At 44.6% G+C, this 25486-nt stretch overlaps 1 protein-coding gene across 1 annotated transcript; it reads left to right on the forward strand.

Annotated features, from left to right (window-relative positions):
* On the forward strand, positions 1–24259 carry LOC126214917 (piggyBac transposable element-derived protein 3-like). Its single transcript, XM_049941558.1, has 3 exons — positions 1–264; positions 357–1516; positions 24094–24259. The coding sequence occupies exons 1-3, from the start codon at positions 1–3 to the stop codon at positions 24257–24259; spliced, it is 1590 nt and encodes a 529-aa protein (XP_049797515.1).
* Positions 24260–25486: the final 1227 nt, after the last annotated feature.

Raw genomic sequence — 25486 nt, forward strand, 5'->3', positions numbered from 1 at the left:
ATGTCTGGCTTTTTGGCTGATGCTGACCGAGAATATATTATGAATTTACCTGATAATGAGTTCAATGCATACATTGATGTCCCTGATGGGGATATATCAGATGTTGGGGACGAAGATAAAGATGAAACTGTCGAAATTGATGAAAGTTCTCAAGCTATTTCCGAAGCAGCTGTCATGAATTTCATTCAGGTGGTGGAAAAGGAGGATGGAGCTGAAATTTCGGCAATTAGAGAGGAGCAAGAGACAGAATATGAATTTCCAAAGGTAGATATCACTAACAGAAGTAACAATATTGAGAAAGTACATAATTATAAGCATAATTACGTATTTTAGACGTCAATATCTATAAATTTCAGGCTGATGCAGTCAGGAGTGGTAAAGTTATTGATTCTCAGCCAAAATCAGATGTAAGCAACAACAATACAAATGAAGGAGCACCATCTACACGTGAGCAGCACCAGCAAGTAAAACAAAGATGTAAGCGTAGTGATTATAAATTTAGAAAAACTGATTTTGTGGTACAAGACACAGAATGGAAAGAATCACTTCCACCACCACCAATAGAGGAAATGACACCTTTGCAATATTATAAAATATTTATGAATGATGACGTATTTGAACTCATTGCTGAGCAGTCCAATATCTATGCTTTGTGGAAAGATTCAGTTTCTTTGCAGACGAGCAAAAATGAAATGGAGCAGTTTGTTGGTATTTTACTGCGGATGGGCATAATCAAAATGCCTTCCATTCATTTATACTGGTCGAATGAGTGTAGGTATTCACCAATAGCTGATGTGATGAGCAGAACTCGCTTCTTCCAGCTACTGCGGTATTTTCATGTTGTCAATAATCAAGCCTTGCCTGAAGCTGATAGTAATCGTGACAAACTCTTCAAGATTCGCCCACTTTTATCTGCATTGCAGTCATCATTGAGGACACTCCCTCCAGAAGAATACCAAGCTGTTGATGAACAGATAGTACCATTCAAGGGTAGAAGCGGTTTGGAACAGTACATAAGAAATAAGCCTCACAAGTGGGGCTACAAATCTTCTACGAGAGCTGGTGCTTCAGGCATGATGTATGATTTTGAAATTTATGTTGGCAAAAACACCTGCAGTGATAGAGGATTAGGTTTGTCTGGGGATATTGTTTTGGCATTGACGGAAACATTGCCAGAGATACAGCATTTCAAAGTGTTTGCTGATAGTTGGTTTTCGTCTATACCATTAGCAATTGCCCTGAAAGAAAGAGGCATTGAATTCTGTGGCACCATCAGGACAGACAGGATGGGAAAATGTCCCTTGAAAACTGAAGCGGAGCTCAAGAAAACTGGATGTGGCTCCTGTGACTGGAGAGTGGAAACAACAAACAATGTAGCTTTAGTACGCTGGTTTGACAGAAAATGCATAAATTTCGTGTCAACATATGCTTGTGTTGAGCCCATGGCAACATGTAGACGCTATTCTGCATCTGAAAAGAAATTCATTGATGTACCTAGACCTTACATAGTGGAAAAGTACAACAAACATATGGGGGGCGTGGACCTTGCTGACATGTTGATAGAACTATACCGTATCAACTTGAGGTCACGGAAGTGGTGTATGCGCATTGTGTACTGGTGTTTGTCTGTAGCAGTTGTCAATGGATGGCTACTCCACCGACGTCAAATGGTCCAACGTGGCAAAACCTCAACGATGTCACTCCTGCAGTTCCAAGCTAATATTGCTGCAAGTCTACTGCTTGCGGGTGAATCAGGTTCCCAAAAGAAGAGAGGAAGACCAAGTTCTGAAATATTGACAAGGACTCCTGCAGCAAAAAGGACTGTATGTGCAGCTCCAGTTATGGATGTGCGTTTTGATGGGTTCGAACACTTTGCAGATATGGTAGAGAAGAAAGGTCGATGTAAAGTTTGCATTAAGTCTACTACACAAATTTTTTGCACCAAGTGTAAAGTGCATCTGTGTCTCACAGTAAATAAGAAGTGTTTCCACATCTTTCATGGAATATAATAACTTCATAAGGCAAAGATACAACACACACTGATGTCTGACAAGATACGTGAAAGTAAAACAGTGAAATGTTTGCAGTACAAAAATTTCAAATTTTTACTAATACACAGAGCTTAATTTGTTAATTACTCGAAGGAAAATTAGTCATCACCACATTGTCAATAATAAAAATGCTGTGCATAGACTTCTAAGCTATAAAATGTGATGTATAAACAAATATTTTGCTTACATGAACCCATGTTTATTGAATTTTGTTTCTATGATGTCACTACCTGTAAGAACCACTGTTGCTTAAAAGCAACGTTAAAAATTTTTTGGAATAAAACATATAAAAAAAAGATTTATCATATTTTACATTTATGCCCTAAATAAGTGTAAAAACGAATGCAGATTTTTTTTCTCAAAACTTCGAAATTCGGTAAAGAAAGGGTTAACCTAAATTATCCTAAGGACAAACACACACACCCATGCCCGAGGGAGGACTCGAACCTCCGCCGGGATCATCCGCACAGTCCATGACTGCAGAGCCCGAGACCGCTCGGCTAATCCCGCGCGGCCCGTTGCTGTACAAAAATTGAGCTCATTTGCAGCAATACAGCTAGCGTCTGCGGCCGAAACTGGCAGCAGGGCATTTTATCACGCAAGAGTCAGACTTCTGCCAGTGTTTTATTGGCGCTAACTTTCTGTAAGAAAGACAGATTTATGACGATATGAATGCCCATTTAGAATGAAAACCATCATCAAGCCACGGAATTCGGCTTAGTTACGATGCAAGCTTCAAAGTTACAGTTTTGTGTTTTGCCAAAACCACAATCAATAGAGAGGCTGGGAGAAAGTATGGGCCGGACGAATCTTTTAGTGACAAAATCGTATGTGGGCCAAAATGTGGCAAGTATTCGGAACTTTTAAGTTAAGATTCATTCCTACACGCAAGATAAGAGGGAAGATGGGACGCCAGCTGACGAGAAATTATTCAGCTGAAGACCATGGAAATTGCAAAAGTGTTAAATGTGATCCAACGAGAATTACGACCGAGTGTTGGTTGGCGTCGTCGGTTTATGCTGAGGAATGGTCTTTCTCACCAACAAATTACTACACTGGCAAAGAAAATATTAGCAGATTTCGGTGGGAATCTGGCAATTTGCAACGTTACGTCATCCAGTTGCGGATATGTCCTTCATACCCTTTTCACCAGATCGCCCTGACGGAGTGCAAAAATTTGAGATGCCGAGCAATACGACATAAGACATGAAAGGGGCGAAAAGATCTCAAGAGGAACCAGGGACTTAACTTCTCAGGTCATGAGTCCCCTAGAACTTAGAACTACTTAAACCTAACTAACGTAAGGACATCACACACATCCATGCCTGAGGCAGGATTCGAACCTGCGGCCATAGCGATCACGCGGTTCCAGACTGTAGCGCCTAGGCCGGCTGGGAAAGAATAACTGTGACGTTAGCTGTTACAGCTGATGGGAAAATTTTACCCCCATACGTCATTCTGAAGAACCATGCCTAAAGGAAACTTTCCTATGGACTCAGTAGTTCGCTGCCAAAAAATGGGCTGAATAGCAACGTAACCGTCAACTGACTGGTTGTCTGCTGTCTGGAATCGGAAACCTAACGGCTCAACACAAAAGTTTTGTCTCAAGTACAGAGAGTGTTGAGGATCAGTGGACGAAGTTCAAAACCATCGTACAATATGCGTTAGATGAGTATGTGCCAAGCAAGATCGTAAGAGATGGAAAAGAGCCACCGGGGTACAACAACCGAGTTAGAAAACTGCTGCGGAAGCAAAGGGAACTTCACAGCAAACATAACCATAGCCAAAGCCTTACAGACAAACAAAAATTACGCGAAGCGAATTGTAGTGTGAGGAGGGCTATGCGAGAGGCGTTCAATGAATTCCAAAGTAAAGTTCTATGTACTGACTTGGCAGAAAATTCTAATAAATTCTGGTCTTATGTCAAAGCGGTAGGTGGATCAAAACAAAATGTCCAGACACTCTGTGACCAAAATGGTACTGAAACAGAGGATGACAGACTAAAGCCCGAAATACTAAATGTCTTTTTCGAAAGCTTTTTGACAGAGGAAGACTGCACTGTAGTTCCTTCTCTAGATTGTCGCACAGATGACAAAATGGTAGATATCGAAATAGACGACAGAGGGATAGAGAAACAATTAAAATCGCTCAAAAGAGGAAAGGCCGCTGGACCTGATGGGATACCAGTTCGATTTTACGCTGAATACGCGTAGGAACTTGCCCCCCTTCTTGCAGCCGTGTACCGTAGGTCTCTAGAAGAGCGTAGCGTTCCAAACGATTGGAAAAGGGCACAGGTCATCCCCGTTTTCAAGAAGGGACATCGAACAAATGTGCAGAGCTATAGACCTATATCTCTAATGTCGATCAGTTGTAGAATTTTGGAACACGTATTATGTTCGAGTACAATGACTCTTCTGGAGACTAGAAATTTACTCTGTAGGAATCAGCATGGGTTTCGTAAAAGACGATAGTGTGAAATCCAGGTAGCGCTATTCGTCGACGAGACTCAGATGGCCATAGACACAGGTTCCCATGTAGATGCCATGTTTCTTGACTTCCGCCAGGCGTTTGATACAGTTCACCACAGTCGTTTAATGAACAAAGTAAGAGCATATGGACTATCAGACCAATTGTGTGATTGGATTGAAGAGTTCGTAGATAACAGAACGCAGCATGTCAATGGAGAGAAGTCTTCCGAAGTAAGAGTGATTTCAGGTGTGCCGCAGGTGAGTGTCGTAGGACCGTTGCTATTCACAATATACATAAATGACCTTGTGGATGACATCGTAAGTTCACTGAGGCTTCTTGCGGATGATGCTGTGGTATATCGAGAGGTTGTAACAATGGAAAATTGTACTGAAATGCAGGAAGATCTGCAGCGAATTGACGCATGTTGCAGGGGATGGCAATTGAATCTCAGGGTAGACGAGTGTAATGTGCTGCGAATACATAGGAAGAAAGATCGCTTATCATTTAGCTACAATATAGCAAGTCAGCATCTGGAAGCAGTTAATTCCATAAATTATCTGGGAGTACGCATTAGGAGTGATTTAAAATGGAATGATCACATAAAGTTGATCGTCGGTAAAGCAGATGCCAGACTGAGATTCATTGGAAGAATACAATCCGAAAACAAAGGAAGTAGGTTACAGTACGCTTGTTCGCCCCCTGCTTGAATACTGCTCAGCAGTGTGGGATCCGTACCAGATAGGGTTGATAAAAGAAACAGAGAAGATCCAACGGAGAGCAGCGCGCTTCTTTACAGCACCATTTAGTAATCGCGAAAGCGTTACGGAGATGATAGATAGACTCTGCAAGAGAGATGCTCAGTAGCTCGGTACGGTTTTTTGTTGAAGTTTCGAGAACATACCTTCACCGAGAAGCAGTATATTGCTCCCTCCTACGTATATCTCGCGAAGAGACCATGAGGATAAAATCAGAGAGATTAGGCCCACACAGAGGCGTACCGACAATCCTTCTTTCCACGAACAATATGAGACTGGAATAGAAGACCGTCCGGTGGCTTGCGGAGTATGGCTGTAGATGTAGATGTATTTATGCTCGTCTTGGTAGTTCCAATACAAACTTTACTACACGTACACGGAATTTTGTACACACCACATGCCGACAGAGGAGGGCGTTTTTCCTTCACAGATCGGAGTACCTGCCTTCTTTGATCGTCTAAACAAAATTAATCCAAAAATCCAGCTCACCATGGAAACGAAAAATGATAACAGAATATTTTTGTTGGATGTTTCAGTTATGAGACGGTCCGATGGAAGTTTGGCACATAAAGTTTTTCGGAAAGTAACACACACAGACAGATATTTGCATAAAAACTCCGATCACCATCCACAACAAAAGAGAGGTGTCATTAAAAGTCATGTCGATAGAGCGGAACAGATATGCACATTGGAACACATGGACGCTGAAATAAAACATCTGAAGCAGGCGTTCGGTAAAAATGGTTACTCAGTAAAAGAGGCAAAGAGAAACTTCCTGGAAGATTAAAACTGTGGGCTAGCCCGCGAAAGGCAAAGGTCCCGATTCGAGTCTCGGTCCGGAACACAGTTTTAATCTGCCAGGAAGTTTCACATCAGCGCACACTCCGCTGCAGAGTGAAAATCTCATTCAGGTAACGAGAATTTTGCGACCAAGGAATAGAAGACCGAAGGTGAATGATGAACAGTAGCTTTGCAGAATCACTAGACAATTTTAAGATTGACAAGACGACAGTTGGTAGTTTATCTTTGAGAACGATTATCTCTGGTCATCTCATATTACATTATAGACGTCGCCCTCGGACGTCCGATCGGTCATTCGCCAAGACTCAGCGGAGGAGCGCCTCTGAGGATGTCCAGCACAGTCCTGGACGAAACGTCAGGAACAGAAAAGTTTCTTGGACCACGACCTCGCATCCCTAAAGGTTTACCAGCAGCTATGTCATCCGGTCGTGAGAGCCTTCACTCTATGCTTTCTGGAAATCTAGAAATATAGAAGCTTCCTGTTGCCCTTCATCCATAGTTCGCAGAACATCATGTGCAAAAATGGCAAGCTGAGTTTCGCACTAGCGATGCTTTGTAAAACCATGCTGATGCGTGGACATAAACTTTTCATGTATCTAGTAAATGTATTATATCGAACTTGGAATATTTTGAAGAATACTTCAGCAAAACGAAATTATGGAAATTTGGTCCGTTCTTTTATCCTTCATATGTAAAGGAGTTAGCGCCTTTTTTTTTTTCTAACCCTGGCTCTGGGATGAAGATGCGCTATAAATGCAAGTTAAGTGAGGGGCCAGTATCTCTGTAAAACGGAATTGTGATTGCATCGTCACCTGGTATGTTTTTCGCTCTTGCAGCTGCTGCTCTAGGCGCGGAATGCCTGTTACTAAGTTCTCCACATGGAAGTGTGTGCGACAGTGAAACGACGGTGCGTTTGTATCCTTCCCATTCGTGAATGATTCCTTACAAGCGAGTCCAGTGTAAACAGGGAAATAAGCCATCACTTTATTTGGAAGTGCTGTGCGATCTAAGAATTACAGCTTGTTTCGTTTCATCTTGAAACAACGAAGCAACTGATTCATTGTTAGTTGACGGCAAGTACTAATGTATCCAAGTTTCGTCTCGTTTTACAGTGGTGTACATGGATTTTGTGTTTTTCGCAAAAATTTTAGGAGCATTTCGTTCCACCAGCTGAATTGCGTGGAACCCACCTAGAAGATATATTTTTAACAAGTAAATATTCGTTATACCTTTGGATAGCTGTATCTCATGAAAGGTTACACGGCCTATCCTGACAGAGCAGCAGCCGATTTTGGCCCAACTTCGCCAAATTCATCGCTGCCGGTGGGATGACAAGGCGGAAATTCTGCAAACCAATCGTTATCAGTCATCTGCTAATGTGCCTGACTATCAAAAGTTGAATGAAGCGATCTAAAACGTTTCCTCAAACTACCACTACACGAAAATCTTAAAAACATTATCCGATAAGATCTATCTGACGTACTCTTTTTTTTCCCACAAAGCTGTTTCTTGAAACTCCCACCGTAATCAAATTGTTCTGCCAATTTCTGTGCGGAAATTATATTTACGAAATTAATCAGAAACTTTAAAACCACAGTGATTTCAATTCTCAGTACTGGCGCTCAGTTGAGTAAAACCTCAAACTGTTGCTTGACATGTTATTTGAAATGGCTAATTATTTTCAGTGAACATGTGTAAATCTCTCACTGTCGCCTGCCGGCTCGTCGCCAGGTGCGAGTCTTTTTACGTGCCGCCATTTAGGCAACGTGTGTGTCGGTTACGATAAAATGGTGATAAGGACCACACAACACACCCATAGCCGAGAAAAATCTCCAACCTGTCATGGAATCGAACCCGAACACCCCGGTCGGCATTCAGCGACATTGACCACGCAGCTATCGAGAGGACACAAGTGCAAACAGATGAAAGCAGCAACAGCTCTTGAGTCATTGCCCGTATCAGGATGAAGTCCTCGGAAAGTTTCTGCTCATTACATGGGAGCTAATTACGAATGCGTGGTTCAGAGCAAAAACTGACTTCCTTATTTAATACTGACGTAGTCACCAAAAATATATTTGGAATGTAAGCCTTCCGATTAATTCTCACCAAATTGGGCACAAATTGCACCCATCTACATCTACATCCATACTCCGCAAGCCATCTGACGATGTGTGGTGGAGGGTACGTTGAGAACCTCTATCGGTTCTCCGTTCTATTACAGTCTCGTATTGTTCGTGGAAAGAAAGATTGTCGGTATGCCTCTGTGTGGGCTCTAATCTCTCTGATTTTATCCTCGTGGTCTCTGCCCGAGATATACGTAGGAGGGAGCAATATACTACTTTGACTCCTCGGTGAAGGTATGTTCTCGAAACTTCAACAAAAGCCCGTACCGAGCTACTGAGCGTCTCTCCCGCAGAGTCTTCCACTGGAGTTTATCTATCATCTCCGTAACGCTTTCGCGATTACTAAATGATCCTGTAACGAAGCGCGCTGCTCTCCGTTGGATCTTCTCTATCTCTTCTATCAACCCTATCTGGTACGGATCCCACACTGCTGAGCAGTATTCAAGCAGTGGGCGAACAAGCGTACTGTAACCTACTTCCTTTGTTTTCGGATTGCATTTCCTTAGCATTCTTCCAATGAATCTCAGTCTGGCATCTGCTTTACCAACGATCAACTTTATATGATCATTCCATTTTAATTCACTCCTAATGGCTACTCCCAGATAATTTATGGAATTAACTGCTTCCAGTTGCTGACCTGCTATATTGTAGCTAAATGCTAAAGGATCTTTCTTTCTATGTATTCGCAACGCATTACACTTGTCTACATTGAGATTCAATTGCCATTCCCTGCACCATGCGTCAATTCGTTGCAGATCCTCCTGCATTTCAGTACATTTTTCCATTGTTACAACCTCTCGATATACCACAGCATCCCACCATAAGAAGAGCTACAATACTGCTGCTGCAAATTATGTTTTACAATATTCTTAGAAAAAGCTTTTGACAATGTTGATTGGAATACTCTCTTTCAAATTCTGAAGGTGGCAGGGGTAAAATACAGGGAGCGAAAGGCTATTTACAATTTGTACAGAAACCAGATGGCAGTTATGAGTCGAGGGACATGAAAGAGAAGCAGTGGTTGGGAAGGGAGTGAGACAGGGTTGTAGCCTCACCCCAATGCTATTCAATCTGGATATTGAGCAAGCAGTAAAGGAAACAAAAGAAAAGTTCGGAGTAGGTATTAAAATCCATGGAGAAGAAATAAAAACTTTGAGGTTCGCCGATGACATTGTAATTCTGTCAGAGAAGGCAAAGGTCTTGGAAGAGCAGTTGAACGGAATGGATAGTGTCTTGAAGGGAGGATATAAGATGAACATCAACAAAAGCAAAACGAGGATAATGGAATGTAGTCGAATTAAGTCGGGTGATGCTGAGGGAATTAGATTAGGAAATGAGACACGTAAAGTAGTAAAGGAGTTCTGCTATTTGGCGAGCAAAATAACTGATGATGGTCGAAGTAGAGAGGATATAAAATGTAGACTGGCAATGGCAAGGAAAGCGTTTCTGAAGAAGAAAAATTTGTTAACATCAAGTATAGATTTAATTGTCAGGAAGTCGTTTCTGAAAGTATTTGTATAGTGTGCAGCCATGTATGGAAGTGAAACGTGGACGATAAATAGTTTAGACCAGAAGAGAATAGAAGCTTTCGAAACGTGGTGCTACAGAAGAATGCTAAAGATTAGATGGGTAGACCACATAACTAATGAGGAGGTATTGAATAGAAGTGGGTAGAAGAGGAGTTTGTGGCATAACTTGACTAGAAGAAGGAATCGTTTGGTAGGACATGTTCTGAGACATCGAGGGATCACCAATTTAGTATTGGGGGGCAGCGTGGGGGATAAAAATCGTAGAGATGAAGAAGCTTGCACAGGATAGAGTAGCATGGAGAGCTGCATCAAACCAGTCTCAGGACTGAAGACCACAACAACAACAACAACAACAACAATATGCGCTCGACTACTACGCGTTAAAGGCGGCGTTCTAGTTGTCGCCGTAACGTCTGGTGGCAGTAACCTACTCCTCTCTTTAAAAAAACAGATCGTCTTGTGAAGAAATACAAGACACTAAAACTCGCTGGCCCTGTTCTTGAAACGCATCAACGGAAGAGCTGCGTAAATAAGTTTTTGATATGTTCGCAAAGACTAAAATCTAGAGGAATTACACCTTGAGGGAAAAACTTCAGACCACGAAAGAATTATCCGAATGGGACAGAAATCGACAGATGTGTTTACTTGTACAGACAAACAAATTATTACAATGTCAGAATAATTGGTTAATTTATTCAAAAGAAGAGCTTCAAAAGTTAAGCAAGTCTAACTTGTCCGTCCACCTCTGGCCCCAAGCAAGAAGTTCGAAAACGGTTCAAATGGTTCTGAGCACTATGGGACTTAACATCTGAGGTCATCAGTCCCCTAGAACTTAGAATTACTTAAACCTCACTAACCTAAGGACGTCACACGCTTCCATGCCCGAGGCAGGATTCGAGCCTGCGACCGTAGCGGTCGCGCGGTTCCAGACTGTAGCGCCTAGAACCGATCGGCCACCGCGGCCGGCAAGCAAGAAGTAATTCGTCTTGGCGTAGAATGATGGATTTGTTGGATGTGACGTCCGCCAGTTATGCAAAACACAGTTTTTTCTCAGTGCCTGAACATGTTTCGGCACCACTGTGCCATCATCAGTAGGTTCTCGTTTCCATTTATTCTGCAATGTGAACATTTTTGTTAAATGATTATAAAATTATGTGCATCTTCAGCTCAAACAACAGATCGTTTCTTTTTCTAAATACCTTTACATTTGATGTGGATGATTTTTCTGGATCACTTGTGTGTTAATTACTACATGTAGCTTGTCATCTGCAACCAAACGATGTTGATGAGAAAGTTTTTTGCTGGGAATTAACCTGACTTCTAGAATGTTATTTAGTTTGTCGCGATGTTTTCGCGCCTATATTCGTTTTTACTTACGTTTTAGTGTGGCAAGCACCTCCATTCTCCGCATCATGTTGATGTGATGCACACCTAACTATAACAAGTATTTTCCACAAATAACGTAGTAAAAACACTTTTCACCAAAACACAGTGTGATTGTGGTTTGTTGAGTGTCCCGGCCCAGTCAGTGTCCATTTGTTTACCAGAGAGTCCGGCGCCAAATTTGAATTTTGTTTGCATTTTGTCTGTGTGTGTGTGTGTGTGTGTGTGTGTGTGTGTGTTTGTGTGTGTTAACAATCATGTTTACGTACTGAGAAAAAACGGTGTTTTGCGTAAGTGGCGGACCTCACATCCTAATTTTAACTGCAAACATGGCCAATTTAAGGAGTTGCACACAAAATGATGGATAATGATGGATTTGTTGGATATCCTCTGGAGGGATACCATGTCAAATTCTGTCAAAAAATCGGCAAAATCCCGACCTTGTTGGAGGGTCCTGTCCACGATGCTCCGAACGTTCTCAATTGACGACTATGGTGGCTGAAGGAGGGTTTGGCAAGGACGAAGACTAGCCGTAGAAACTCTCGGCGTAGGCAGGCGGGCATTATCATGATGAAATGTAAGCCTAGGATGTCTTGCCATGATGGGTCACAGAGTAGGGGCGTACAACATCGTCGATGTATCGGTGTGCTGTAACATGATGAGAACGAAAGGGGTCTTGGCTATGAAACGAAATGGCTCGCCAGACCACATTCCTGGTTGTCGCGCCGTACTGCGGGCGACAGTCAGGTAGGGCATCTTGAGCAACGTATCCAGTTTTTCTGAAATTGTAATCATTTCATGTAAATCGCATCTATCAATTTTCGTTCCATTCGGATAGTTTTTCATTGTTGTCCTTTTTTTCTGAGAGTGTATTACGATGAGATGACCTCGAAAGCCAACAGGGAGCTAGCTAATGCTCGATTTATTCATCTTGGGCCATATCGGCTGGTCAGATTTCGTCTTTTATCAATAGTAAAATACGCCTGTATCGATCGCATCAGTCATTTACCTCATTCCTCAACCACGGGCCATGGCTGATAGTTGTCAGGTGGGGACCTTCTTCTTCTTCTTCTTCTTCTTCTTCTTCTTCTTACTTTGTCCCCGTTTCCTTTAGTACCCCTCAAGTCCACCCTGATGGTGTCGCTCCATCTCTTCCTTGGACGGAAGTATTTCTTTTACCAGCTTGTGATTTATTTCTTACGACCCTCACAGTCTACCTTTCGTCCACCCTGTCGATGTATTCGTTCCATTCATGCTTTCTCTTATGCACCCACTCATTAATGGAGTCCACGTTACATCAATTTCTAATGCTTCCATTTCTGTCTCTTTCTGTCTCTCAGTGCCTATCGTCTAATCCTTCGCAGAACTTTCATTTCCGTGGTTTCTAAAAGTCTCTTCGTTTTTTAAGTTTCCGGTCTTGTCTCAACTGTGTATGTCATAGTTGCCCTCACTATTGTTGGTTGGGGGGGGGGGGGGGGGAGGAGGGAACCAAACAGCGAGTTCATCGGTCCCATCGGATTAGGGAAGAATGGGATAGGAAGTCAGCCGTGCCCTTTCAAAGGAAGCATCACCGCATTTGTATGACGCGATTTAGGGAAATCACGGAAAACCTACCTCAGGATGGGCGAACGCATGTTGGAACCGTCGTCCTCACTACTGTACTGCATATTCTTGCCTTTTCATCTTTAGCTATGTGCCTGTTTTTCCAAAAAGCACTTTGCCATTTTATTTGCTTTTGCTATTTCTTCTCTATCTTGCTTTTCGACACTTCCATTGTTGGACAAGACTTTTGAAATATATTTGCACTAACAAGGATGACCTTCATATCAATCCAGTGGTGGCTTGTAACCGCAGATTCATAAACATGTCCTAACAGCCCGTTTTCGAGTCCGTGTTTACTAGAATGTCTTTGTATCTATTACCGTAGCGATCAACTGTGTTATGTTTGGTTATTAATTGCGATGCATATTATGTAGTTCCTTCACGGCGAACTTATTTCTCTCACGAAAAGTACTTCACGTAAAGGAGGTCCACTCTCTGGGAGCCAGCCGGTCCTAACGTTTCAGGACTGCCTCTGAGGAGCGGTTCGGCCGGAAGTGATAATTTATGTCGTGTTGGACGCGAAAACAGCGGCCTCTTTGTGCAGTAAGGGACAGGCCGGAGTGAATTGTTTGGAAAGAGCGCGTCTGTTTGCCCGCCAAAGTAGCGACTGCTGTTAAGACCTCCCACCTGTGTCCACCCCCCCCCCCCCAACCCCCCCTCCCCACACCACCACTGGCAGGCCACCAGCTGTTTGTTTTCCGCTGCCTACCCGGGCAGTCTGTTCCTGTCTCCGCTTTGAGTCGGAAAGGCACTCGTGCAAACCCAGTCATCACAGATCACTGTTTAGATATGGTTTACTAGAGGAAATTCATAGCTCCGTAATACGTCTCGCTAATCATTTACTCACTGTCACAAATTCTTCCCCTCCCCCCTCGAACTTTTCCTCATCTGAGTTCCCTATCTTCCCACACCCAACTCTTTCACTTATCTAAATTATGCGTTACTCTCTTTCCCTCCTTCAATAATCTCTCATCATTCTCCACCCCCCTCTAAATTTTTCCCGCACCCTGTACTCATCTCTCTCTCAATCAATACGTTTCTCTCTCACTCTCAACCTCTCTCTCTAAATTCATCCCTCTCATTTAGTCCATCTCTTTCTCTATTTATGTCTGCCTTTCACTCTTCGTCTCCACCATTCTCTCTCTCTCTCTCTCTCTCTCTCTCTCTCTCTCTCTCTCTCTCTCTCTCTCTCCTCTTTCCCTCACTTCCCCCTACACTGACAGAAATGGAGTGTTCGATGAACAAATTGACGTAACGATAGTGTACTACAGTGTTCCCATGCCTTTGTGATGTGTTAGTTAGAATTTCGTCTTCAAAAATGGTTCAAATGGCTCTGAGCACTATGGGACTTAACATCTGTGGTCATCAGTCCCCTAGAACTTAGAACTACTTAAACCTAACTAACCTAAGGACATCACACACATCCACGCCCTAGGCAGGATTCGAAGCTGCAACCGTAGCATTCGCGCGGTTCCGGACTGAGCGCCTAGGAGTTTCGTCTTAATACACTCCTGGAAATTGAAATAAGAACACCGTGAATTCATTGTCCCAGGGAGGGGAAACTTTATTGACACATTCCTGGGGTCAGATACATCACATGATCACACTGACAGAACCACAGGCACATAGACACAGGCAACAGAGCATGCACAATGTCGGCACTAGTACAGTGTATATCCACCTTTCGCAGCAGTGCAGGCTGCTATTCTCCCATGGAGACGATCGTAGAGATGCTGGATGTAGTCCTGTGGAACGGCTTGCCATGCCATTTCCACCTGGCGCCTCAGTTGGACCAGCGTTCGTGCTGGACGTGCAGACCGCGTGAGACGACGCTTCGTCCAGTCCCAAACATGCCCAATGGGGGACAGATCCGGAGATCTTGCTGGCCAGGGTAGTTGACTTACACCTTCTAGAGCACGTTGGGTGGCACGGGATACATGCGGACGTGCAACAGCAAAGCAAGTTCCCTTGTCGGTCTAGGAATGGTAGAACGATGGGTTCGATGACGGTTTGGATGTACCGTGCACTATTCAGTGTTCCCTCGACGATCACCAGTGGTGTACGGCCAGTGTAGGAGATCGCTCCCCACACCATGATGCCGGGTGTTGGCCCTGTGTGCCTCGGTCGTATGCAGTCCTGATTGTGGCGCTCACCTGCACGGCGCCAAACACGCATACGACCATCATTGGCACCAAGGCAGAAGCGACTCTCATCGCTGAAGACGACACGTCTCCATTCGTCCCTCCATTCACGCCTGTCGCGACACCACTGGAGGCGGGCTGCACGATGTTGGGGCGTGAGCGGAAGACGGCCAACGGTGTGCGGGACCGTAGCCCAGCTTCATGGAGACGGTTGCGAATGGTCCTCGCCGATACCCCAGGAGCAACAGTGTCCCTAATTTGCTGCGAAGTGGCGGTGCGGTCCCCTACGGCACTGCGTAGGATCCTACGGTCTTGGCGTGCATCCGTGCGTCGCTGCGGTCCGGTCCCAGGTCGACGGGCACGTGCACCTTCCGCCGACCACTGGCGACAACATCGATGTACTGTGGAGACCTCACGCCCCACGTGTTGAGCAATTCGGCGGTACGTCCACCCGGCCTCCCGCATGCCCACTATACGCCCTCGCTCAAAGTCCGTCAACTGCACATACGGTTCACGTCCACGCTGTCGCGGCATGCTACCAGTGTTAAAGACTGCGATGGAGCTCCGTATGCCACGGCAAACTGGCTGACACTGACGGCGGCGGTGCACAAATGCTGCGCAGCTAGCGCCATTCGACGGCCAACACCGCGGTTCCTGGTGTGTCCGCTGTGCCGTGCGTGTGATCATTGCTTGTACAGCCCTCTCGCAGTGTCCGGAGCAAGTATGGTGGGTCTGACACACCGGTGTCAATGTGTTCTTTTTTCCATTTCCAGGAGTGTATAAACGTACTCTCAGTACAGAAAAACTGCTGTTCTTACAGTGTTTCCGTGCCTTTGTGATGTGTTAGTTAGAATTTCGTCTTAACTTAAACTTACTCTCAGTACAGAAAAAATGCTATTCTTACGCATGAAAAGTGGTGTGACTGCACAGTTCCTATTAGCAGTGCCTAACGTTACTGTAACTTTTACGGTGGAGAAACACAGCGTCCCCATAAGACGTGCAGGTGCACTTCGTCGGCATCGTTCACATTTCCAGAAAGGTCGAATTACTGGCATGGTTGGCGCAGCATACAAACAGATACCACAGACAGTTAAGTGCATTGGAAGCAAAACGACAAACTGGATATGGATGTGGCTTAAATAGCGTGGTGCTTCTACAAGTTCTACACCATAAGCATGTCATAGCAGTGTTGCCGGAGTGGCTGAGTGGTTCTAGGGGCTACAGTCTGGAACCGCGCGACCGCACCGGTCGCAGGTTCGAATCCTGCCTCGGGCTTGACTGTGTGTGATGTCCTTAGGTTAGGTTTAAGTAGTTCTAAGTTCTGGGGGACTGATGACCTCAGATGTTAAGTCCAGAGCCATTTGAACTATAGCAGTGTTCTACTAGCTGTGACGAATAGGGTAATGACAATAGCTCAAATTCGGACAAAATTTACAGGAAGAGTGTCACTGAGAACCATCAGGAACAGATTCCTGCAAGCTTGGTTGTGACATGAAGTTGCAATGCGTCGTTTGCTGCTGAAAACAATGCATCATAATATTCTGATATTTCTCCTGACGCCAAAGCTTCCTTTGTCATCAGTCTAGTGACAGGTTTGATGTAGCCCGCCATAAATTCTTCTGTGGCAATTTTTTTTATCTCAGAAGTAGCACTTGCAACCTATGTCTTCAATTTTGGCCAGTGTATTTCAATCTCTGCCTTTCCCTACAGTTTTTACCCTCTACACCTCCATCTAGTACCATGGCACTTATTCCCTGATGTCTTAACAGATGTCCTATCATCCTGTCCCTCCATTTTGTCAGAGTTTTCCGTACATTTCTTTCCTCACCGATTCTGTGGAGAACCTACTCATTCTGTACCTAGTCAGTGCATCTTATTTTCAACAATCTTCTGCAGAACCATATATCAAATGCTTCGATTCTCTTCTGTTCCAGTTTCCCCACAACCCAGGTTTCGCTATCATCTAATGATGTCCAACAAACGTACATTCTCAGAAATTTTTTTCCAGAAATTAAGGCTATGTTTGATACTAGTAGACTACTCGTGGCCAGGAATTCCCTTTTCGCCTGTGCTAGTCTGCTTTTTATGTCCTCCCTGCTCCTTCCATCATGGATTATCTTACTGTGCAGGTAGTAGAATTCCCTAACTTCGTCTACTTCGTAATCACCAATTCTGATGTCAAACTTCTCGGTATTCTCATTTCCGCTACTTCTCATTACTTTCGTCTTTCTTCGATTTACTCTCAATCCTTAGTTAATACTCATTAGATTGTTCATTCCATTGAACAGATCCTGTAATTCTTCTTCACTTAAATGATTAACATTCAAGTAATGAGGAGATCGAGATCCTTAAGGATAATTTGTCTAAATAAGCACACTTCATATATAACACACTTTTTTAATACTACGTACCTTTTTATATTACAGTTACAATAGCTGGTGCGTATTAACAAACGCTTAGCACATAACAGGCAGTATTTGAGATTAATGTCCTCTTTATGGTGCCTGCTCGTAATTAATTACATAAACATATATGTTCTCTGATTGAGAAGACAACTAGCACATTTACAGAATATTTTCCACATATTAAAAGACACAGATTGCGGAATGTAGCAAGTCTGCGTCCGCCTTTCATGGAATAGAAACAGTAAAGGGTGAAGCGCTCAAGGCCACATTTGTCTTGAAACAGCAGAATTATTTTTAAAGCATTAATCTATACGAGTACGTAGAGATTTACAGCCGCCGCTCAGGAGCGGCAAAGATAAAAAAATAATAGATTCTGTCGGTTCATTTCTTTTACATTACAATTCTTTGATAACATCAGTCGTTTACTATTGAGCGTAAAGTAATGTTGTGAGGCGAAAATTACAAATATTACACGGACCGAGAAACGAACTCGGGAACTTTGGCTTTCGCAGGCAGTTTTAATTTACCAGGAAGTTTCGTACAAGAGCACATTCCGCTGCAGAATGAAAACTTTACTCTGGAAACATCCTCGAGGCTGTGGCTAAACCATTGCTCCGCAATATCCTTTCTTCCAGGAGTGCTAGTTCTGCAGGAGAGCTTCTGTGAAATGTGGAAGGTAGGAGACGAGGTACTGGCGGAAGTAAAGCTGTGAGGATGGGGTGTGAGTTGTGCTTGGGTAACTCAGTTGGTGGAGCAGTTGCCAGCGAAAGGCAAAGGTCCCGCGTTCGTGTCTCGGTCCGGCACACAGTTTTAATCTGCCAAAAAGTTTCGTAACAGCGCACACTCCACTGCAGAGTAGAAACTTCACTCTGGACTCCATATACAGTATATAATTAAGGCCAGGACGGCAAATGTTCACTTCAGTGTGGAAGCACAGCAGTCTGCAGCTCTTACGGGAATCGGTAAAATGCCGAGAGTAATGACGATAATGGAAAAGGTGTACTACATTGGTTTAACCCTATCTATTAAGGATGTTTTAGTACCCGTGACCGTTTACTGAATGTAGATACATAAAACTGCAACCAGACACCTTTCTGAAATCTTTGTTTGTCCAGTCATTCGACGAAGCGGTTTTTCAAGCTTTTCAGGCTCATCTTCAGATGGTTTACAGAAAGTTACATAGCTATTTCAAGGATAAAGTTGGGTGCTGGCTCTGTGGCAAAAAGATGCTACATGCTATGATACATCGCCATGAGAAATGTTTACCTGCCGGTTTAGATCCTAAATTTAGGTTTTTACTTACTGCGACAACTTGGACGGCTTTTGTTGTTAGTATCCATCTGTCTGCTTTCATTTCGATGGCCAGTTTGTATCACATTACCCAGTTTTACAGAATATGTATGCATATTTGTATATACACTATGATACGTACATATTTTGTGAACGTGAGTGATGGGGTACCAAATGGCCATCGCCATGGAAGGAGAAAGATGGATACTAACAGCAAAAGCCGCCCATGCTGTTGCAGTAAGTAAAAACCTAAATTTAGGATCGAAACATGCAAGTAAACAATACACCGAAGCATTAAAGCATATTCCATCTTTTTGTCACAAAGCCAGAACCTAGCATTATGTTTCAAATAGCTTTCTGTACACCATCTGAAGATGAGCCTGAAAAGGTTAGAAAACCAGTTCGTGGAATAAATTAATAAATAACTGTTTCAAAAGACCATCTGATTGCAGTTTTATGTATTTACGCTACATCAGTATTCTGTGGATAAGTTGAAAATTTGGGGCCGGCCGCGGTGGCTGAGCGGTTCCAGGCGCTTCAGTTCGGAGCCGCGCGATTGCTACGGTCGCAGGTTCGAATCCTGCCTCGGGCATGGATGTGTGTGATGTCCTTAGCTTAGTTAGCTTTAAGTAGTTCTAACTTGTAGAGGACTGATGACCTCAGATGTTAAGTCCCATAGTGCTCAGAGCCATTTGAAAATTTGGATGTGACGGGAGGCATGTTGGGGTAGTCCATGCAATGACAGCTTAGTGGTCAAAAAAAGAAAATCAAAATAAAAAAGAGTGATCAGAGCAACTACCTATTAAGTAGGAGACCCAGATTCGAATCCTGTTCTGGTCGAAATTTTCTATTTGTATGGTATACGTATTTCTTTGCGGAGCTTTGCCATAATTTCAAAGGTGTTTTCACAAATACGTAAAAATGAAAGCTTTTCGATACTTCACTACTAGGACAGTTTATTTTTTGTTTCCCCTTCTGATAGAAAATTGGCAGAATGAGTGCCCGGACAATGCCAGGTTTGTCAGCTACTTAAGTCAATAAATACAGCATGGTTTGGAGTAAAAATTGATAGGTTTCAGTGAGGCTACTCTTCTATGTGGTACAAAGCTTCCTGTAAGAGGTCAGAGAGGAAAGGGGATGTTGGGGGAGGGAGGGAGGGAGGGAGGGAGGGAGGGAGGGAGAGAGAGAGAGAGAGAGAGAGAGGGAGCCGTGTCTACAGGTCAAGTATTCGAAACCCGCACACCTCACGGCCCTCCCTGTGAGGGCAGAACGCGGAGTAATTGAATTACTCGCTCTAGTACCGGTGAGAGGTAGCAGGGAGGCAGCGGTGGGGACAGATGGGCTGATCAAAGAGCGGCCAATAGAGCAGAGGGAGAGGGGAGACGGAGGCAGAGAGGCAAAGAGAGAGAGAGAGAAGGAGGAAGCTAGGTGGCTGCCTGCGAATTACAGGGACCAGTCTCTGTTCTCTGCTCTGTGCGCGGCTTCGGAGTGCCTGGCAGAGGGTGGCTACAACGAGCCAGGCCATTAGCGACGAATTGAGGCCGTCATGGAACATTAATGCCGCACCACACAGGGCAAAGTTCTACCGCGTCTGGCGCTACACTACGCTCAGCTTCTGTGGATCTTTACACCGGGGTACATTTCGCGTAGTAATCCGAGGCACGTGATCCAGGGATCCTTTCTGGGGGGAAGGACAGAGGTGTCCACGGTGGAGGAATCTTATACTGTCTCCTACCCCGCATCCCACCCTGTATGAACTGCTGTCTGCAGCTTTTAATGTGACACAGAAGCCTACGATTTTAATAATATACTCCAAGAAAAGAAACGACGCACCACAAATGAATTATCTAAATGAGAAGGAAATAAGTAGATATGAGAACGAAGTAGATAAGCCAAGTACTACAACTTAGGAAAAATTGGATGATTTATTTAAGAGAAAGAGCTTCACAAACTGAGCAAGCCAATAAAGCGTTGTTCCACCTCTGACGCTTAGCAGGCTGTTATTCGGCTTCGTATTGATTGACAGAGTTGTTGCATGTCCTCCTCAGGGAACTGTGCCGATTTCTGTCGGACTGGCGCGTTATATCGTCAAAAGCGCGAGCTGGTTGCAGGACCCTGCCCACAATACTCCGAACGTTCTCGATGTGGGAGAGATGCGGCGACCCTGGTGGCCAAGGTAGGGTTTGGCAAGCACGAAAACAAGTAGTAGAAACTCTCGCTCTTTGCGGACGGTCATTGTCTTGCTGAAATGTAAGATCAGGATGGCTTGCTACGAAAGGCAACAATATGGGGCGTAGCACATCGTCGACATATCGCTGTGCTGTAAGAGTGACGCAGATGAGAACCAAAGGTCTCCTGCTATGAAACAGGATTGTGCCCCAGACCACCACTACTCTTGGCTGTCGAGCCGTATGGCAGGCGACAGTCTGGCTGGTATCCCACCATTGTCTGGGGCATCTTCAGACACGCCATAACTGGTCATCGGGGATCGGTTCGAAGCGGGACTCATTACTGAAGACAATTTTATTTCAGTCAGCGAGATTCCAGGCCGAATGCTTCAAGACGCGTTGTCGGCCTTGGGATACCAACCAGACCGTCGCCCACCATACAGCCTGACACCCAGGAGTGATTGTTTGGGGTGCCATTTCTTTTCATAGCAGGACACCTTGATAACTGCGTAGGTTTCCACGGCCAGAGTCAGTCGACATAATAGTTTCCCGGGTATGGTACAGCGTCATACTGGATAAAACTACTGCTGGAGAAATGCAACGTTTCGGCCAGGGTTGCAGCGGCCTTCTTCTGGGTCTACTGGAGAAAACCAACGTTTCGGCCAGGGTTGCAGTGGACTTTTTGTGGGTCTGCTGCAGAAAACCAACGTTTTGGCCACAGCTTCAGTGGCCTTCTTCTGGGGCTACTGGTGACCAATAGCCCCAGAAGAGGGGCGCTGCAACCGTGGCCAAAACGTTGGTTTCCTCCAGCAGTAGTTTTATACAATATGACGTAGTACCATACCCAGAAAACTTTTATGTTGACAGGACGCCTTTGGTGCCATACGCAGAATCCTTGCAGCACGGCGTTATGTGGATGATATTCTACGCCTCGTTTTGCCTCCTGTCATGGCAAGCCATACTGGGCTTACATTTCAGCACAATTACGCCTAGCCACATGCAGCGACTGCTTCTACTGTTTGTCTTGGTGCTTGTCGAAACATCCCTTCGCCAGTAAGATTGCCAGACTCTCTACAGTGGAGAACAGTTGCAGCATTATGGGTAGGATCCTCCAACTATCTCAGGATTTTCATGATCTAACACGTCAATTGGACAGAATTTGCCAGGACATCCCTCAGGATGACATCCAACGTCTCTATCAATCATACCAAAACGAGTAACTGCTTGCATTAGGGCCAGAAGTGGGCCAACGTGTTACTGAGTCGCCCAACTAGTGGAGCTCCCTCTCCTGAGTAAATCGTTCATTGATCCATTTTTTCTGAAATTGTGGTATTTCAGCTTAGAGCACGGGTGTCCCACTCAATGCAGTCCAAGAAGTGAGCAACTGTGACACGATTGTTAAAAAATCCATAACATACAGTTTTTTGTAAAATTATGATAAACTGAACACTTTCAAATTCAAACTTCCCCCACGTGATAGATGACAATTCTATACAGGGTGTTACAAAAAGGTACATCCAAACTTTCAGGAAACATTCCTCACACACAAAGAAAGAAAATATCTTATGTGCACATGTGTCCGGAAACGCTTACTTTCCATGTTAGAGCTCATTTTATTACTTCTCTTCAAATCACATTAATCATGGAATGGAAACACACAGCAACAGAACGTACCAGCGTGACTACAAACATTTTGTTACAGGAAATGTTCAAAATGTCCTCCGTTAGCGAGGATACATGCATCCACCCTCCATCGCATGGAATCCCTGATGCACTGATGCAGCCCTGGAGAATGGCGTATTGTATCACAGCCGTCCACAATAAGAGCACGAGGAGTCTCTACATTTGGTACCGGGTTTGCGTAGACAAGAGCTTTCAAATGCCCCCATAAATGAAAGTCAAGAGGGTTGAGGTCAGGAGAGCGTGGAGGCCATGGAATTGGTCCGCCTCTACCAATCCATCGGTCACCGAATCTGTTGTTGAGAAGCGTAAGAACACTTCGACTGAAATGTGCAGGAGCTCCATCGTGCATGAACCACATGTTGATCGTACTTGTAAAGGCACATGTTCTAACAGCACAGGTAGAGTATCCCGTATGAAATCATGATAGCGTGCTCCATGGAGCGTAGGTGGAAGAACATGGTGTCCAATCAAGACATCACCAACAATGCCTGCCCAAACGTTCACAGAAACTCTGTGTTGATGACGTGATTGCACAATTGCGTGCGGATTCTCGTCAGCCCACACATGTTGATTGTGAAAATTTACAATTTGATCGCGTTGGAATGAAGCCTCATCCGTAAAGAGAACATTTGCACTGAAATGAGGATTAACACATTGTTGGATGAGCCATTCGCAGAAGTGTACCCGTGGAGGCCAATCAGCTGCTGATAGTGCCTGCACACGCTGTAGATGGTACGGAAACAACTGGTTCTCCCGTAGCACTCTCCATACAGTGACGTGGTCAACGTTACCTTGTACAGCAGCAACTTCTCTGACGCTGACATTAGGGTTATCGTCAACTGCACGAAGAATTGCCTCGTCCATTGCAAGTGCCCTCGTCGTTCTAGGTCTTCCCGCCGCGAGTCATACGCTGGAATGTTCCGTGCTCCCTAAGACGCCGATCAATTGCTTCGAACGTCTTCCTGTCGGGACACCTTCGTTCTGCAAATCTGTCTCGATACAAACTTACCGCGCCACGGCTATTGCCCAGTGCTAATCCATACATCAAATGGGCGTCTGCCAACTCCGCATTTGTAAACATTGCACTGACCACAAAACCACGTTCGTGATGAACACTAACCTGTTGATGCTACGTACTGATGTGCTTGATGCTAGTACTGTAGAGCAATGAGTCGCATGAACACAAGCACCGAAGTCAACATTACCTTCCTTCAATTGGGCCAACTGGCGGTGAATCGAGGAAGTACAGTACATACTGACGAAACTAAAATGAGCTCTAACATGGAAGTTAAGCGTTTCGGGACACATGTCCACATAACATCTTTTTTTTATTAGTGTGTGAGGAATGTTTCCTGAAAGTTTGGCCGTACCTTTTTGTAACACCCTGTATATGTACCCGTTCATCTTTTATTTTCCTGAGCAGGTGCTGTAAGTGTCAAGTGTACTTAATGCGGTCCAGAAATACTCATATTCTCGCGAGGTGGCCCGTGTAGGTTAAAAGGTTGGAGACCCCTGTCTTAGAGAGTGCTTCCTTGTAGAGTAGCTAACTTCCCCTGAATTAATGAGGTGTGCGATCTTTCTGAATCCGGAAATCAGGAATCCGGTCGTGCAGCTGAGACGATAGTCCACCGCCACAAACGCTGTTTCATCGCCGATCTACTTCGCTCACATGTCCCTTGACGTCATCACCCAGAGGGAGCCGGCAAGATGGCGGCCAGCTACTTGCTCAGAGGCAGAGAGCCCACTCGCCCGCTGCTTGCCGCCGGCCTCCCCCCGCGCTGCACTGTGCATATTTCTGGCTCCAGGCCGCAGATCCGCCCAGCGCGCTCATAACCGGACGCGGCCGGCACTGCGAGTAAATTATTTACGTCCATTCCTCGTACCCCGGCAGCGGAGAGCGCGCGCTCCTGGTTAACCTCCCCCGCGGTGCAAACACGACGCCAGCGTACTCAGGCGCCTCCCGCGGCAAATAATACACCAGCCGTGTGTGTGCGCTTGTACAGCGTGCAAACCGCTGTGAAGTGCGTGGCAGCGCCTACATCCCACTGTAGTGCGTACACCGTCTGATCAAAGGTGCCCAGACACCTATTAGTGGAGGCACCATTCGCCATCATGATGGCTTTCAGTTAGGTGTCAATGTCTGTGGGCGAATGGCAGCCCATTCTCCCTCAAGATCCGTAGTTTTTAAGTGTGTTGATTGGAGCGATGTTCGCCAAGTCACTCTTTAGCTTTAAGCATATTTCCGCTGTCATTCCCTCAGTTCACCAGGCCCCAATTATGATGGTAGCGGTTGAAAGGTGGCTACACTGAGTCACAGCGCCAGAGATTGCGCCAAAGATTATTATTCCGCCGCCTCCACTGGGCAGTAGTAGTTCAGAGGTTGCCGTGGGCAGTACTTGTTGAGAGGATGTCGAGAGCTGTACTAGTTCAGAGGATGTCGTGTGAACTTGTTGTTCTGTTGGGCGAGAGAGTAGATGCTGTTTGGTTGGTGTAACGTATAGATGGAAGATGTTGCAATGATCACAGTGTATTTTTCGTCAATATATATGGAGGTAAAAAGAATTTTTTATTTCACATTTCCTTAATGACAATGCTTCTTGGTCACAGGTTCAGTCAACAAAGCATCTGGCTCGTGTTCATGTGTTAGACTTGTAATTCTGGTTTCTATGTGCAATTATAGTATTTCTGGTTTTTTAATTACTTCATTGTAAATGGTGTTCAAAATTTCTTGTCGTATTGAGGAAGAACCGTGCCAGATACATGTACGTTGAATCACACTACCACACACAGAACAGTTACACTTGTGCTTTGTTGTTTCGTAGCTTTTATAGTTGCAGGGGACTTAATTAATCAATTCTGTTAACGGAAATTTCCTTTCATTCTTTATTGTTATTTTATGCAGTCAGATTGCGTAGTAATACTAGTCAGGGCCAACCGGTTACGAGACGTCGTAACCGGACACATAGCTACTAAAATTATTGCATTTTAATTAAGCCCCCATGCACGGTCCACACACAGTTTTTACAGTATGTGTGTGGATACCTCCATGAAGGCAAATTGAGTACCCCATTGCCGCCACATTATCC

Source organism: Schistocerca nitens, chromosome 12, assembly GCF_023898315.1.
Source record: "Schistocerca nitens isolate TAMUIC-IGC-003100 chromosome 12, iqSchNite1.1, whole genome shotgun sequence".
Taxonomy (NCBI): Eukaryota; Metazoa; Arthropoda; class Insecta; order Orthoptera; family Acrididae; genus Schistocerca; species Schistocerca nitens.